Source organism: Panthera uncia, unplaced genomic scaffold (assembly GCF_023721935.1).
Source record: "Panthera uncia isolate 11264 unplaced genomic scaffold, Puncia_PCG_1.0 HiC_scaffold_96, whole genome shotgun sequence".
Lineage (NCBI taxonomy): Eukaryota > Metazoa > Chordata > Mammalia > Carnivora > Felidae > Panthera > Panthera uncia.
In genome coordinates this window covers 36,007-48,943 of record NW_026060155.1, presented here as the reverse complement: position 1 = coordinate 48,943, position 12,937 = coordinate 36,007, and the positions used below count along the sequence as shown (strand labels likewise).

Below are 12,937 nucleotides of genomic sequence, written 5' to 3'. Positions count from 1 at the left end.
GGGGGGGGGGGGGGGGGGGGGGGGGGGGGGGGGGGGGGGGGGCAGCCGCGGGCTCCACCCACCGTAACTGCCGAGATCTGTGCGGTGGTTCTTAAGGGTCTCCGTCTTTGTTTTGTTTTCCCTCCTGTGCCGTGTGGGCCTCCGTTTTCTAGCTGGGAAAAGTAAGGCTCGGGTGGTGGCGGAGACGGCAGAGCTGGGAGGCCGCGTGATCGCACGCACGCACATGCCTGCATGCACACGCACAGGGCAGGACCGGAAACTACCCCTTCCTCCCGGCACGGGAGCCCCCTGACCTGCACCGCCGGGTCAGGCGTGGATCTAACGGGTGGATCTAATCCAGGTCAGGCGCGCGGCCGGCCTTGGCCCCTGACCCGTCTGCCTGCCATTTTCTTGCAGAAATTGTTAGATGCCCACGAGGAGCAGAACATTGACAGCTACACCGAAGCGGTGAGTGGCCGTGGCGGGGCCCGCCCTCCTCAGACACTCTCTCCTGGGAATCCCACCCACCCTTTCCCTGGCTCCGGCCCTGTCCCCGGCTGTGAATTCCTTTGTCCAGTCACCCCAGAATTCTCCCAAGGAGCCCCAGAGGTACAGGGAGGTGTTCTCCCCACGTTAGAGATGATGGCAGTGAGGTGCGGGGACTCATCCTCGGCCCCTTGGGGGCAGAGCTGGGATGCAGCCCCGTGTGTGTCTGCCCCTGAAGGCCAAGGTCTTTGCAGTACTCGGTGCCCCAGGTGAGCAGCTGGGAGGAGCAGGGAGGGAGGGGGACGAGTCGTGGAAGGGCTCCCTCTTCCAGCACCAACCTCCGTGACAGAACCACCCCACAGAGGTGTTTCTTCCTTTCCATACTCTGTTCTGAACATTCTGGAACTCTGTTGGGCCCAGGTCGGGTCCTGATCCAGTCGTCTGGACTCCCATCTGTCAATCACGTTTCCTGGGGGCCCTTCAGGAATCCTACACCGCTACCGATGACAGAGACCAGAGTCCCTCCGGTCCATCCTGCCCCGGGCGGTGGGTGGGACACGAGGAGGATCAGCCACGGAGAAGGGAGAAGCAGGGCCACGGCAGGGCGACAGGCCCCCATCCCCGTGGCGTCCGGAACAGGCCGCCCTCACGCAGCCAGGCCTGTTTCCCACCCAGAAAACAAGGAAGCTGGACCGTTCTATGCCGCAAAAATCTTTTCTTTTCCCCAAGGCAGCCTTAGAGGGAGCCCCCCTCCCCTCGCTCCTCCTCAGAGAGGCTGGCCGGGACACACCCAGAGAATCTGGGACTGGGGACAAGGAGGGCGTCAGGGCCGGCTGTGGGACCGGCGCCCTCTGCCACCTCCCCCGCTGTGTCGCAGGTGAAGGAGTACGACTCCATCTCCCGGCTGGACCAGTGGCTCACCACCATGCTGCTTCGCATCAAGAAGACGATCCAGGGTGACGAGGAAGACCTGCGCTAAGCACCCCCAGCCCCCTGGCACCCGTCCTCCTGCCCCGTCTTCTCTACCCCCGCGCCCCTCCAGCGCGTGAGCCCAGAGACGTGGGGCCGAGACCTTGGCTGCGAGACCTCCCCTCCCTTCCCGCAGAGGAGTCTCCCCAAGCCGCGGTGCGGGCTCAGCACTGCCGCGGGGCCCCCGAGGCTGGGCCTGCCGGCCGGACAGTCCCCCTCTGTTCTCACTGCACCCCCTCGCCTCCTGCCCGTTTATTTAATCCCCCCCCCCCCCCCCGAGGTGCCCTTCTCTACCCCAAACACAGAATCTCTGACACAGACCTGTTTGCTGTGGGTGCCGCCAGGGGTGGGGGGGTCAGCATCTGGTCCCCCGCCTCCTGACCAGCTGAGTCGCAAGACTGGCTTCAGTCTCTCCCACCTGTCCTCCAGCCGAGCCCTGAGCACACGTAGCCGCTGAGATTTGCTCTCCCCGTGGGGGCGGGCTCCTTCCCCTCCGGTGCCGGGAACCCCCACGGCGTCCTGCAGCCCTGACCTCTCAGGATAGACCGCAGGCCCTGGAGCTCAGAGGGCCGTCCCCACGCCCACCCTGACATCTGCTCCTTCCCTAGTGCTTTGAGGTTTTGTGGTCGGAAGCTGCAGCTGGCCTGAGAAAGAAAAATAAAAAAGAACACTTCGCATGAGTCTCTCTTCCTCCTCACCTCTGCTGCCCCGTTGTGTCTCCGGGGCTGGTGTCCTGTCTCCCTTCCCGCCTGGTCCCCACCCTGGGCTCTGGGCACGCTCTGTGGGGAAGAAGAGGGTGAGTGTGACCGGGATCCTGGGCTCAGGGAGGAGCCGCGGGCTTGGCATTCTGGGCGCACCTGCCTCGATCCAACGTTCTCCGGGTTCTGTGGGCCTCGGTTTCCTCCCCTGGGACAGTGGGTGGCCGCGTCAGCCTCATCTGGCTGGAGGGATGGAAGGCAACGAGAGCAGCAGTAAGGGTGGGAGAGGCCCACCGAACCTCTCTGCCTCCCCTCGTGTCCATGTTGCCCTGAAAGGAGGGTTGAAAGCCCCGGTGGCATCTGTTGGGGCCCGCTGAGCTCACAAGAAAAGGGAGGAGATGACTTAGGTGGGCAGGGCATGAGGACGACCAAGTGGGTATCGGAAGGAACCACAGGAGTGGCCTCGGAAAGCTTGGTCAGAACCACCTGCCTCGTCCGCACCCCACGACGTAGGCATGTGTGTTGGTGAGCGGTCTGATGTGCTTGCACTGCCCCAGGCACGGGGCTGGGCCCTCCTGGCTGGAGGCGGGTGGGGGGGGAGGGGACACAAAGCTGGAGGAGGCTCACGACACAGAGTCAACGACACAGAGTCACCATACCATGGGGGGTCAGGGGACAGGATGCAGAGGCGGGCCTGCCCGGGAGACCCACTCTCAAAGAGGTGCTCCAGACGACAGCCTGGAAGAAGTTTAAGAAAGGTTCAGGTTCATGGTGTCAAGAGAGTGTGGACGATGACACCCTGCCCTGCTCCTGTCCCCTTCAGCTCCTCCCACAGCTCCAGTGGACTGGTGATGGCTGCCTAGAACTCAGTTCTAAGATTCCTGAGAGCTGAGATCGATTGCTGATGTCTGCTGTGGGCACAGGCTGAAGGTAAGTGGTGCCTGAATCTGTTTCTGCCGTCAGTGACCTAAACAGAGAGTCTCAACCCTGGCTGTGCTGAAAATCAGTAAAAGTACACAGGCTTGGGTCACAGCACAATAGACTGGATTTGGTTGAAGTTCTCCACTCTTCTGGGGGTTTTTGTTTTTTCCTGAAAATTCCACAGCTGATTCAAATTTGCCCCTAGAGGTGGAAACCATTAAACAGGACAATTCTTTCCTTTCAAACCTGTAACTTCCATTATTCACTCAACAGATATTAAGTGAATGTAGTTTAGAGGTTACCACGTGAGACAGAAGCCTGAAGAAAACATTGTTCAGAAGCAGAATTAGACCCCACATTCTACTCAGCAAGTATTTACTAAGCACCTACCGTATGCCATGCCTGGTCTAAACCCTGGGAATACAGCATTAGCCACATATCCAGACCCTGCCCTCCTGGAGGTTTTACTCCCCAACTCCCCACATCCCAAAGTCTGGAGCTGACATGAAGCCCCTCTTCACCACCCTCCAGGTCCTATGTGCCTTTGAGCACTTTCCTCTTACATTTCCTTTGTAACAAGTCCTCGTTGGGGCGCCTGGGTGGCTCGGTTGAGCATCCAACTCTTGATTTTGGCTCAGGTCATGATCTCAGGGTCGTGGGATCAAGCTCTGCATCGGGCTCCTCGCTGAGTGTGGAGCCTGCTTGGGATTCTCCCTCTCTCCCTCTCTCTCTGCCCCTCTCCTACTCCTGCTCTCTTCCTCTCTCAAAACAAAACAAAACAAAAAAAGTTGTCCTCTGTGCTTGGCAAAGGGCCTGGCACAGAGTTTATGGATTTTTAACACATTTACTGAATGCTTACTTTATGTCCAGACTTGTGGTCCAGGTGCTGGGGATCTAACTGTGACCAAGGGAGATCCAGTCACCGCCTTCACGGACCTTGCAGTCCGCGTGCATCCACGCACACGCAGGCACGTTTCTGCAGGGGGGGGGGGGGTGGTGACAAGTTTACTCCATGTGGCCACAACAGTTGGACAACTCGTGTCTACTGGAAGTGATTTTCAGGTGTATACAGAGTGCCTAAACCCCTGATGCCCTTCTAGGGACCAAAAAAACCCCACATAGGAACCCCTTAAAGACCCCACAGTCAGAAACACCTGGTTAAGGTCCAGTCTCCACCATTTTCTAGCATCTCAGGGCCACAATTTCATCCTCTACACACTGGGAGAAGCAACTTCTTGGCGGGGTTACAAGGATTCATTGAGATAAATGAGCACTTACTATGCTCACTTAAGGGTTATCGCGCACTTACTGGGTCCCAGCACATAAACGCTGAGTCGATGAACGCGGGTTAACCATAGCTGGGTGGTTGTCAGCATTCAGAGATCATCCGGGCCAGCATGACTAGCAGAAAGGTATTCAATAAAGGAGGTGCCAGGACAGAAGGCCAGATCCTTTTTCCTTGGCTAAGCATGCATTTCACCATTTTAAAGGTAACGTGATTAAAAGAACTCTGGGACAGTCTTGTTTGGACTCTACTTCTCAGCGAAGCTGCGTGATCTTAGACAAAATGACCTCCTGCGTCTGGATTCCAGCCTGTTCGTGGGTTTTAAATCAATCGACAAAGCCAAAACGCTTAGAACAGTTCCTGGCACGTACGGACTATATTGAGTTGTATGATTCTTACTGTTCTACCTGCCACACAACCCACAGCGAGGGCCACCACCTCCCAGCTTCAGGCCACAATCAGCCAGCAGGCCCCTCTCCGGGACTCCGAAAAAGAGCGGGGAGGAGCGCGCAGGCGCGATGGCGGGGGTGGGGGTGGGGTCTTCTGGGAAGCCCTGGCCGCCCGACGGGTGGCCATCTTGGTAAAGGGCAACGACGCCAGCTTCTCTACGTCATCAGTCTGCGCGACGGGCGAGCACCCGGCCGTCTGGGTCGCTTCGGGAGCGGTGGGTGGGGTGGGGTAGGGCGGGCGGCGGCGGGCGCCGCCGGGGTGAGTGGTGGAGGGGCGTGATGGGGGAGGCGGCCGTGGCCGCAGGGCCTTGCCCGCTGCGCGAGGATAGCTTCACGCGCTTCTCGTCGCAGAGCAACGTGTACGGGCTGGCGGGCGGCGCGGGCGGGCGCGGGGAGCTGCTGGCCGCCACCCTTAAAGGCAAGGTGCTGGGCTTCCGCTACCAGGACCTCCGACAGAAAATCCGGCCCGTGGCCAAGGAGCTGCAGTTCAACTATATTCCCGGTGCGTGGCGCCATGGGGTCGGGGGGGGCTGGAACGTGGTGTTGAGAAGGCTTCTGAGGCCCTGAGCTGGGTCCCCATGATGGGAGAATGGGATCGGGGTGATTGAAAGGGGTGAAGGCTGATGATCAGGAGGCGTTGGTGTCAGTGGTTAGGGTTCAGGAGTCCTCGTACCGTGGTTATGATGATCAGGACTCACGTGGAGCCAGAAGTAATGATAATTGCAGAGATGGTCGGAGATTAGCGATTACTAGAGGTCAGGGGTCGCCATGATGGGGGATAGAGGGGTCAGAAGTCTGCCCGAAACGCGAACTTTGAACTGTCCCCTCCCAGTGGACGCGGAGATTGTCTCCATCGACACCTTCAACAAGTCGCCCCCAAAGCGGGGCCTGGTTGTGGGGATCACGTTCATCAAGGTATCCAGCCTCCCTCCGCCTACCCATTCCCTTCTCCTTACACGCACGGCGGATCCCCCTGAGTCTCACCCAGATGCCCCTTGGTGCCGCTCCTCTTTCCTGAGGCCAGTTTCCCATCCCAGGATTCAGGGGACAAGGGCAGCCCGTTCCTTAACATTTACTGCGACTATGAGCCTGGCTCTGAGTACAATCTTGACTCCATTGCCCGTAAGTGTGGGCTCCGGGGAAGGAGGGATGGGGAAGATGGGAGGGGGGACCTGTCAGGTCCCCGGTGTCTATTTGCGTGTCCTCCCCTTACAGAGAGCTGCCTGAACCTGGAACTCCAGTTCACTCCTTTCCAGCTGTGCCATGCAGAGTATGTAAGCCACAGGTGTAATACAATAGAGAGTGTGTGTGTGTGTGTGTGTGTGTGCGCGCACGCGCGCGTGTAGGGGGGGAGGCTGCGGTAAACGAGGCAGCAAACCTGCCAGAAGAGTGTCAGACTCTCGTTTTGTTCTTTTTTTTTTTTTTTTTTTTTTTTTTTTTACAATTTTTTAAATGTTTATTCATTTTTGAGAGACACAGCATGAGCGGGGAAGGGGCAGAGAGAGAGACACAGAATCTGAAACAGGCTCCAGGCTCTGAGCTGTCAGCACAGAGCCCGACACGGGGCTCGAACTCACAAACTGTGAGATCCTGACCTGAGCCAAAGTCGGATGCTCAACTGACTGAGCCACCCAGGCGCCCCTCTCGTTTTGTTCTTTAGAGCACGGTGCTTTTAAGGTCGCTGTTTAGATCCTCTGAGCGCTAACTGAGCACCTGTGTCCTAGACATCTAGAATGCTCAGGTTCTGGGGTTCTCGACTTGGACACTCAAGGACCCAAAGGGGCGAAGTTTTCTGGAGTTGTAAGCTCTGAGATTCCAAGATTTGAAAGCTCTGCTGTTTGGTAATTCAGAGATTTCATGATGATAAAGTCGTTCTTCTGTTTCATGGTCTCGTATTTCAAGGAGGTGGAATACAGACCATCTAGGATATGAGGTTCTAGAACCCCAAAATATGAGAATTCCAGTCTAGAGCTCCAGACTCCATTCTAGGACATCAGTGGTCTAGCACAGCCCTTGGCAAAGTTTTTCTGCTAAGGGCCAGTCTTTATCATAACAACTCAAGTCCGCCATTGTAGCAAGAAGGCAGCCATCGACACTATGTCAATGAACGGTGTGGCTGTGCTCCAGTACAACTTTATTTACAAAAATCGGCAAGTTGGATTTGGTCAGAAGGTCATAGTTTGCCAACTTCTGGTCTTAACAGGTGAGAATTCTAGACACTGATGTTCTGGATTCTAGGATTTGGATGTTGCGCCATTTTACGAGTCGGAATATCCACCGTGGCAATTCCTAAAAGTTCTGGTATTTCAAAGGAGACAGGAAACAGAACTTGGGGAACACTGGAGTTCTAGATTAAAGAGTTTCTAGCGTTCTGGGTTTCTGCGACCCTTTCTAGAGCTCTCCACGTTCCATTCCTGAACCCACATCCAGAATGAGGACTCCAGCTGGCAAGGAAGGGCTCTAGAAACAGAACGTTTCTATGATTCTCGGGTTGGAAAATTCTGTACGTGGACTCTACCTCACAGGGATTCTAGACTTCTTTGCTTTCAGGGTCCAGGTCGGGAACCAGCTGGACACAGTGTTTCTCCTGAGTGGGAATGACCCGGCCATCCATCTCTACAAGGAGGTGAGGCAGAGGGAGGTGTGGCGGGCAGAGCCCTGCTCTCTCGGGCTGCCATGGGCTGGTGCCGGGATCTGTGCGTGAGACTGGCCACCAACACGTTTCAAGTCAGGGGGGTCGGTCTTGGTTCCCCCAGAACGAGGGGCTGCATCAGTTTGAAGAGCATCCCGTGGAAAACCTCTTCCCAGAGCTCACGAATCTGACCAGTAGGTAAGAGAGCCCCCGAAAGAGGCCAGCGGGGCCCCGGGAGGGCGGCGTCTGAGAAATCAAGTGGTGGCAAAGCCCTCAGGGACGGTAGAGACAGAGATGACCTCAGAGAAACTGGGCAGGGGAGGTGAGTTCAGAAAACTCCGGCCATACACATGAAGTCGATGGCGAGTGGTGATCCCAGAGAGAAATCAGGCCCAGCGGGGTCCCAGGGCGACAGGAAGGGGGCGGAGGCTCGTGGGGAGGCAGAATGTGGGGCCGGTATCTGATGACGCCCTCCGGCCCCTCCGTCCACCTGCCCACCCACCAGTGTCCTCTGGCTTGATGTCCACAATCTGCCCGGCACATCCCGGCGACTCTCCGCTCTGGGTTGTCAGAGCGGTTATGTCCGAGTTGCCCACGTGGACCAGCGAAGTCAAGGTGATGGGCGGGATGGGGGCCGGGCAGGGGGCGGGGTGGGTGGGCGGGGCAGGGCCCTGACTCCTCACCCCCCACACAGAGGTTCTGCAGACATGGGCGATCCTGCAGGACGGCCCCATCTCCCGAGTGATCGTGTTCAGCCTCTCAGCCCCCGAGGGTGAGCTCTGGGGTGGGGGGCGACCCTGCAGACTCAGCTCCCCACTCCCAGATTCACACCCCTCTCCCGGAGCGTCCAGCCCCTGCCCGTCCCTCCCATGCTCCCTCCCTCCCCTCTGTGCCCTCACATTCATTTCAGCCACTTGCCCCTGGATTCTGATCTTCGTCCTTTACCCTGGGGTTGACCTTCTGCTTTTCCTTTCATCTAACCGTCAGCCCTCACATTGTGACTTCCTCTGATCCCCCTCTCTGGCCTCCTCACTCTGTCTCTTGCTGCTGTCTGCCCCCAAGCTTTTCCTGGGGACTCAGCGCTGCCCCCCCCCCCCTCCAACCCAGGCTCCCCTCTCCTGCCTGTTCCTCTTGCTTGTGGCCCGCCCTTCTCTGACGGCTCCGTTCGCCTGGCCCCTGCCGGCTGCCTTCCGCCCCTCGGGTCGTTCCTTACTCGTCTCCCTCCCTCTCTGGTCTCACACCTGTTCCTCCCATCATCTTGTCTAACCGCGAAGCTTCCCTTCATAGCACGGCGAAGGTAGGGTCTCCCTCCTCTTTCAGAGCGGTGGGGCAGGGGAGGAGGGATGGGGAGGAGGAGCCTGGAGCCTGTCCCCTCAGGCCCCGCCCCACGCGTGTCCCCGTCTCCAGAGACCCAGGACCGGCCTCAGCGGGAAGAGTACAGCGTGCTCGTGGCCAGCATGTTGGAACCAGCCGTGGTGTATCGGTGAGCGGCCCGCACGGCGGACTCACAGGGGCGGCCTGACCTCCTGCTCCCGCACCCGGTCATTCTCAGGAGGAAGCCCCCTCGGGTGAGGTTGTCCAGGGCTGGGCAGGTAAAGGTGATCGTGCCCCAGGGAGGGGGAGTGCGAGTGTTTGGGTCTAAAACTCGTAGCGGATCCATCGAAGCCTTGGGACAGGAACACAGATGTCTGCTCCCCCTGGACGAGCGTGTTGGCAGACATTTAACCGCAGGCTCGTTGGGTGAGGAAGCCCTGACTTGTAGCGTTTGTCAGCTTCTGGGGTGTAACTTACTCCCGCTCTGGCGGATTTTGAGCCGCCGACGCACTGCTAGCCAGCGGTGGCTCACCTGATGTCCGAGCTGGAACCCAGCTCCCAGGCTCCAGGGAGGCGATGTGGGTGTCCGGACCGGAGGCCAGGGTGTCACCAGAAGGGATAAAGTGGGTTTCCGTTCGGGAGGGAGATGGCCCCGCCTCCAGGGGACAGATGGGCGTCCATATCGGTTGACAGTCTGCGTGAGCAGTCTAACGGACGTGAAGACGTCCGGGTCAGAGACGAGGGTGCCGAGGAGGAGTGGTGTGTCCAGACCTGAGCAGGGGAGCGGCGTGGGCCAAGGGCGGCGGGCGCCGTGGTGCGACCGCGGTCCCCCCACCACCTCCGTGACCCTCAGGGACCTGCTGAGCCGGGGCCTTGAGGACCAGCTTCTCCTGCCCGGCAGTGACCAGTTTGACAGCGTCCTCTGTGGCCTGGTCACCGATGTAGATCTGGACGGGCGGCCCGAAGTCCTGGTGGCCACCTACGGACAGGTGGGACCGGAGGGGTGGGGCTGCCCCCGCCCCGCCCCCTGCCCCCGCCCACCGCCCCGCCTCCCCGCGCGGTCCTAACCCCTCGCCCCCCTGCACAGGAGCTCCTCTGTTACAAGTACTGCGGCCCGGAGTCCGGGCTCCCCGAGGCCGAGTGGGGATTCCGCTTGCTGTGGCAGCGAGACTTCTCCAGCCCACTGCTGGCGCTGGCACACGTGGACCTGACCGGGGACGGGCTGCGGGAGCTCGCCGTGGTCTCCCTGAAGGGCGTGCACATCCTGCAGGTAGCTGGGCTCCTCAGGTTCGGGGGGGTCCCCCCTTGCAGCGGCGCCTGGGGTGGGGGTGTTTGCTCAGCCGCCTTCTCGAGGGCGCGCTCCCGCGGGAAACACGTCAGAGGCCACGGGGAGTAGCCACGCGAGGAGGTGGCCTCAAAGGCCAGACCCCACGGGAGCCCTGCAGCCTGAGCCCATCGTTCGCACAAAGGGATCGTTGGCTGCAGGCCCCCTCTTGGAAGAGGGAGTGACCTGTTTCTGGGAGGAGGTTCTCGCTGGCCAAGGACAGTCCAGGAGCAGAGGCCGCTGGTTGGGGAGGAGGGGGGCACCATCATGGCAAAGGGGGTTCCGACATGGCATCTGTCAGCCCCAGCCCGCCCTCAGCCTCCTGACTTCAGCCCTCGGTTCCTCGTGCTTTGTCTGACTCTGTCCCTTCGCTGTGGCCTCACCCAGATCTGCCCCCACCCCCCGCCCAGTGATCTAACCTCTGCCCTCCCGCAGGGCCCGCTCTCCTCACTGCCTCGCCCTCTCCTCTGTGTGCAGCCGGCTGCACTCCGGCTGTGGTCTGACCTCCCCCTTGCTGTCGCGTTCTGACTCCCGAAGGACGTTTCCTACCCTCGTCCCGTAGCCTCCCCTCCGGGCCTCCCGCAGCCAGCCTCCGGCTTTCTACCAACATCTAACCTTGGACCTTTCCACTTTGGCCTAACCTTGGAACTTTCTGTTGTGGTCAGGCCCTTGAGCTTTGGTCTGTTGTCCGGCCTTGGGCTGTACTTTGACCCCCGCCATGGCGGCCTAACTGCCGTAACCCCTGTTGGGGTCTAGTCGCCAACCGTTCAATGGTCCGAGGTCCAACCCGGAACCCCCCCATTCCGTTTCACCTCCAACTAATGCAGTCTCCCCCCCCGCCTTTTCCCTGTTCCCCCCCCCCCCCCCCAACTCTCAGGCTGCGGTCCGCCTTTGGCTCCCAGTGTGGTGTTTGCCTTGGCCGTATCTCCGGTCTGCCTCCAAGACTGTCTCTGTATGGTCTAGCCTGGGTTCTTTCTCCCGGAAGCTAACCATACCAGCTCCCCTACAGTCTTTGCTTGGGTCTTTTCCTACCGTCTGTGCCTCAATGGAATGGTCTAGGTTTGACCTCAGAAGAAAGGGGAACCGTTGGACCCCGGCGGAGAGGTCGCAGGTTAGACCCTAATGGAAAGGGCGTAGGTTTGATCCCAGTGGAAGAGGCTGTGGTCCGACTGTGGGAGAAAGGACTTCCTTCACTGTGGTCTGACCATCCCTTCACCAAGGCCTCATCCCTCATTCAGGCCATCTCACTGTAATCTCTTCTGCCCTTTCTGCCAGGGTCTAGCCTCAGACGCTCCAGCCAGGGTCGCACTCTGTCCCGTTGGCCTACTCTTTGTTGGCAGGGTCTCGCCTCAGTCTCCCCCACTGTGGTCTAACCTCAGCCTCACCTCCCACACAGTGCGGTCTGTCTCCCATGTTTTGGTCCTCCCCTGTCCTTTCCGAGTCCTAACCTCAGACCCGTACGATTGGGTACCGTCTTTGTTCTTCCCACTGGGAATTCACTGAAGGCCGTCCCCCTGGGTCTGACCTTTACCCCTTCACAGGGACCTGTCCCCCCCCACCCCACCGGCTGGTCTGCACTCCGGCCTCCCGCCACAGCTGAGCTCCGGGCCTGTGGGATTGTCCCCTCCAGACCATCCCGAGTGATCTAACCTGCACCCTGGCTGCCCGGTCTCAGCCCTGCCCTCCTCTTGTCCCCCACAGCACAGCCTGGTCCAGGCCTCGGAGCTGGTCCTGACCCGGCTTCGGCATCAAGTGCAGCAGAGGAGACGACGTCAGTCACAGAGGCCTGGGGACGGGGTGGGTCCAGAGCCTGCTGAGACCCCAGGCTCCTGAGCTCCTACCCACTGCCCGCCCCAGACGCTGGTGTAGTTCACTGGGGCCGTCACCTCCAGCCATTTGTGATGGGGAAGCATCCTGAAAGAGAGGATGGTCTCCCCACATCCCCCAGTGGTAGAGCTGTGGGTTCCTGCTCTGGCTGTGCCCCGTGGTGCCCTGTGAGCCCGGCTGACACACTCCTTCTCTGTGCCTCAGTGTCCCCATTTGGAAACGGGATGACCCCCCCCCCCCCAACTCCTGCCCCTCTTCTTCCCGCAATGAGAGTTGGTCAGCCAATGATTATTTATATGTCCGGAAGCACCAGACTTTTGAGTTGCCTTCATTCTCTTTCTTTTGTTCTGGCAAGCGGTTGGTGAGTGCCTGCTGTGTGCCAGGCTCCGCGTTGGGTGCTGGAGGAATGGAGGGAGGGGAATATGGGGAGAGAAAAGGCCAAGGTTAGACCCAGAAGTGGGACCGAAGTGAGATCACGCTGTAGACCTCAGAGAACGGAGTAGGAGGTTAGAAACGAGGCCCTGTCATAAAGGCTGGAGTGAAACCAATGTGGAAAAGACTGTAGAATCCAACAGAAAGGACTGAGGTTGGACCCCAGGGGAGAGCTCTGGGTCAGGTTAGACCCCGGTGGGAAAATACAGAGCTTCAGCCTCAGAGGAAAGGATATGGGGGGAAGGACTATTGTGGGGAAGCTATGGTCAAATTGCAGCAGAGGGTTTGAGGCTAGACGCCCCCCGCCCCCGGATGAATAATGCTGAGGTTGGACCCTCACAGATTACTGTGGTTAGACCTCCCCAGCAGAAAGCAAGTGAGTTTAGATCCCCTGAGATGAGACCCAGGAGGCAAAGACCTGGGGCTTGCCATGTTGGAAAGGACAAAGGTTAGACATGATTGAAAAGCCCCGGAGATCCAGGGACCAGGGAGTTTGAGGCGGAGGGGTGCTGACTTCCCTGGCCACCGCTCTGCCGGCTGTATGAATTGCCTCTCCTGTGTCCCCTTCTACAGCAAGGTGGGGGAATCAGGGACCTGGATCTCGGGGACCAGCAGAGGGCC

The 12,937-nt window shown here is 59.3% G+C and overlaps 2 protein-coding genes across 2 annotated transcripts in view; both read left to right on the top strand.

Moving 5' to 3' along the window:
- LOC125918540 (alpha-soluble NSF attachment protein-like) overlaps nt 1-2,114 on the top strand; it is a gene marked incomplete at its 5' end in the record, with an annotated part of 3,528 nt that extends 1,414 nt beyond the window's left edge. Inside the window, 2 exons of the mRNA XM_049624525.1 lie at nt 397-447; nt 1,343-2,114. Coding sequence (XP_049480482.1) covers nt 397-447; nt 1,343-1,444 — 153 coding nt within the window. The remainder of the gene's footprint in view (nt 1-396; nt 448-1,342) is intronic.
- Nucleotides 2,115-5,021: 2,907 nt separating this feature from the next.
- Nucleotides 5,022-12,213, top strand: LOC125918538 (KICSTOR complex protein kaptin). Its single transcript, XM_049624523.1, has 12 exons — nt 5,022-5,289; nt 5,620-5,702; nt 5,825-5,909; nt 6,003-6,057; nt 7,338-7,413; nt 7,544-7,617; nt 7,925-8,034; nt 8,114-8,191; nt 8,827-8,902; nt 9,587-9,722; nt 9,821-10,003; nt 11,759-12,213. The coding sequence occupies exons 1-12, from the start codon at nt 5,067-5,069 to the stop codon at nt 11,888-11,890; spliced, it is 1,311 nt and encodes a 436-aa protein (XP_049480480.1). The 5' UTR covers nt 5,022-5,066; the 3' UTR covers nt 11,891-12,213.
- The last annotated feature ends 724 nt before the right edge of the window (nt 12,214-12,937 follow it).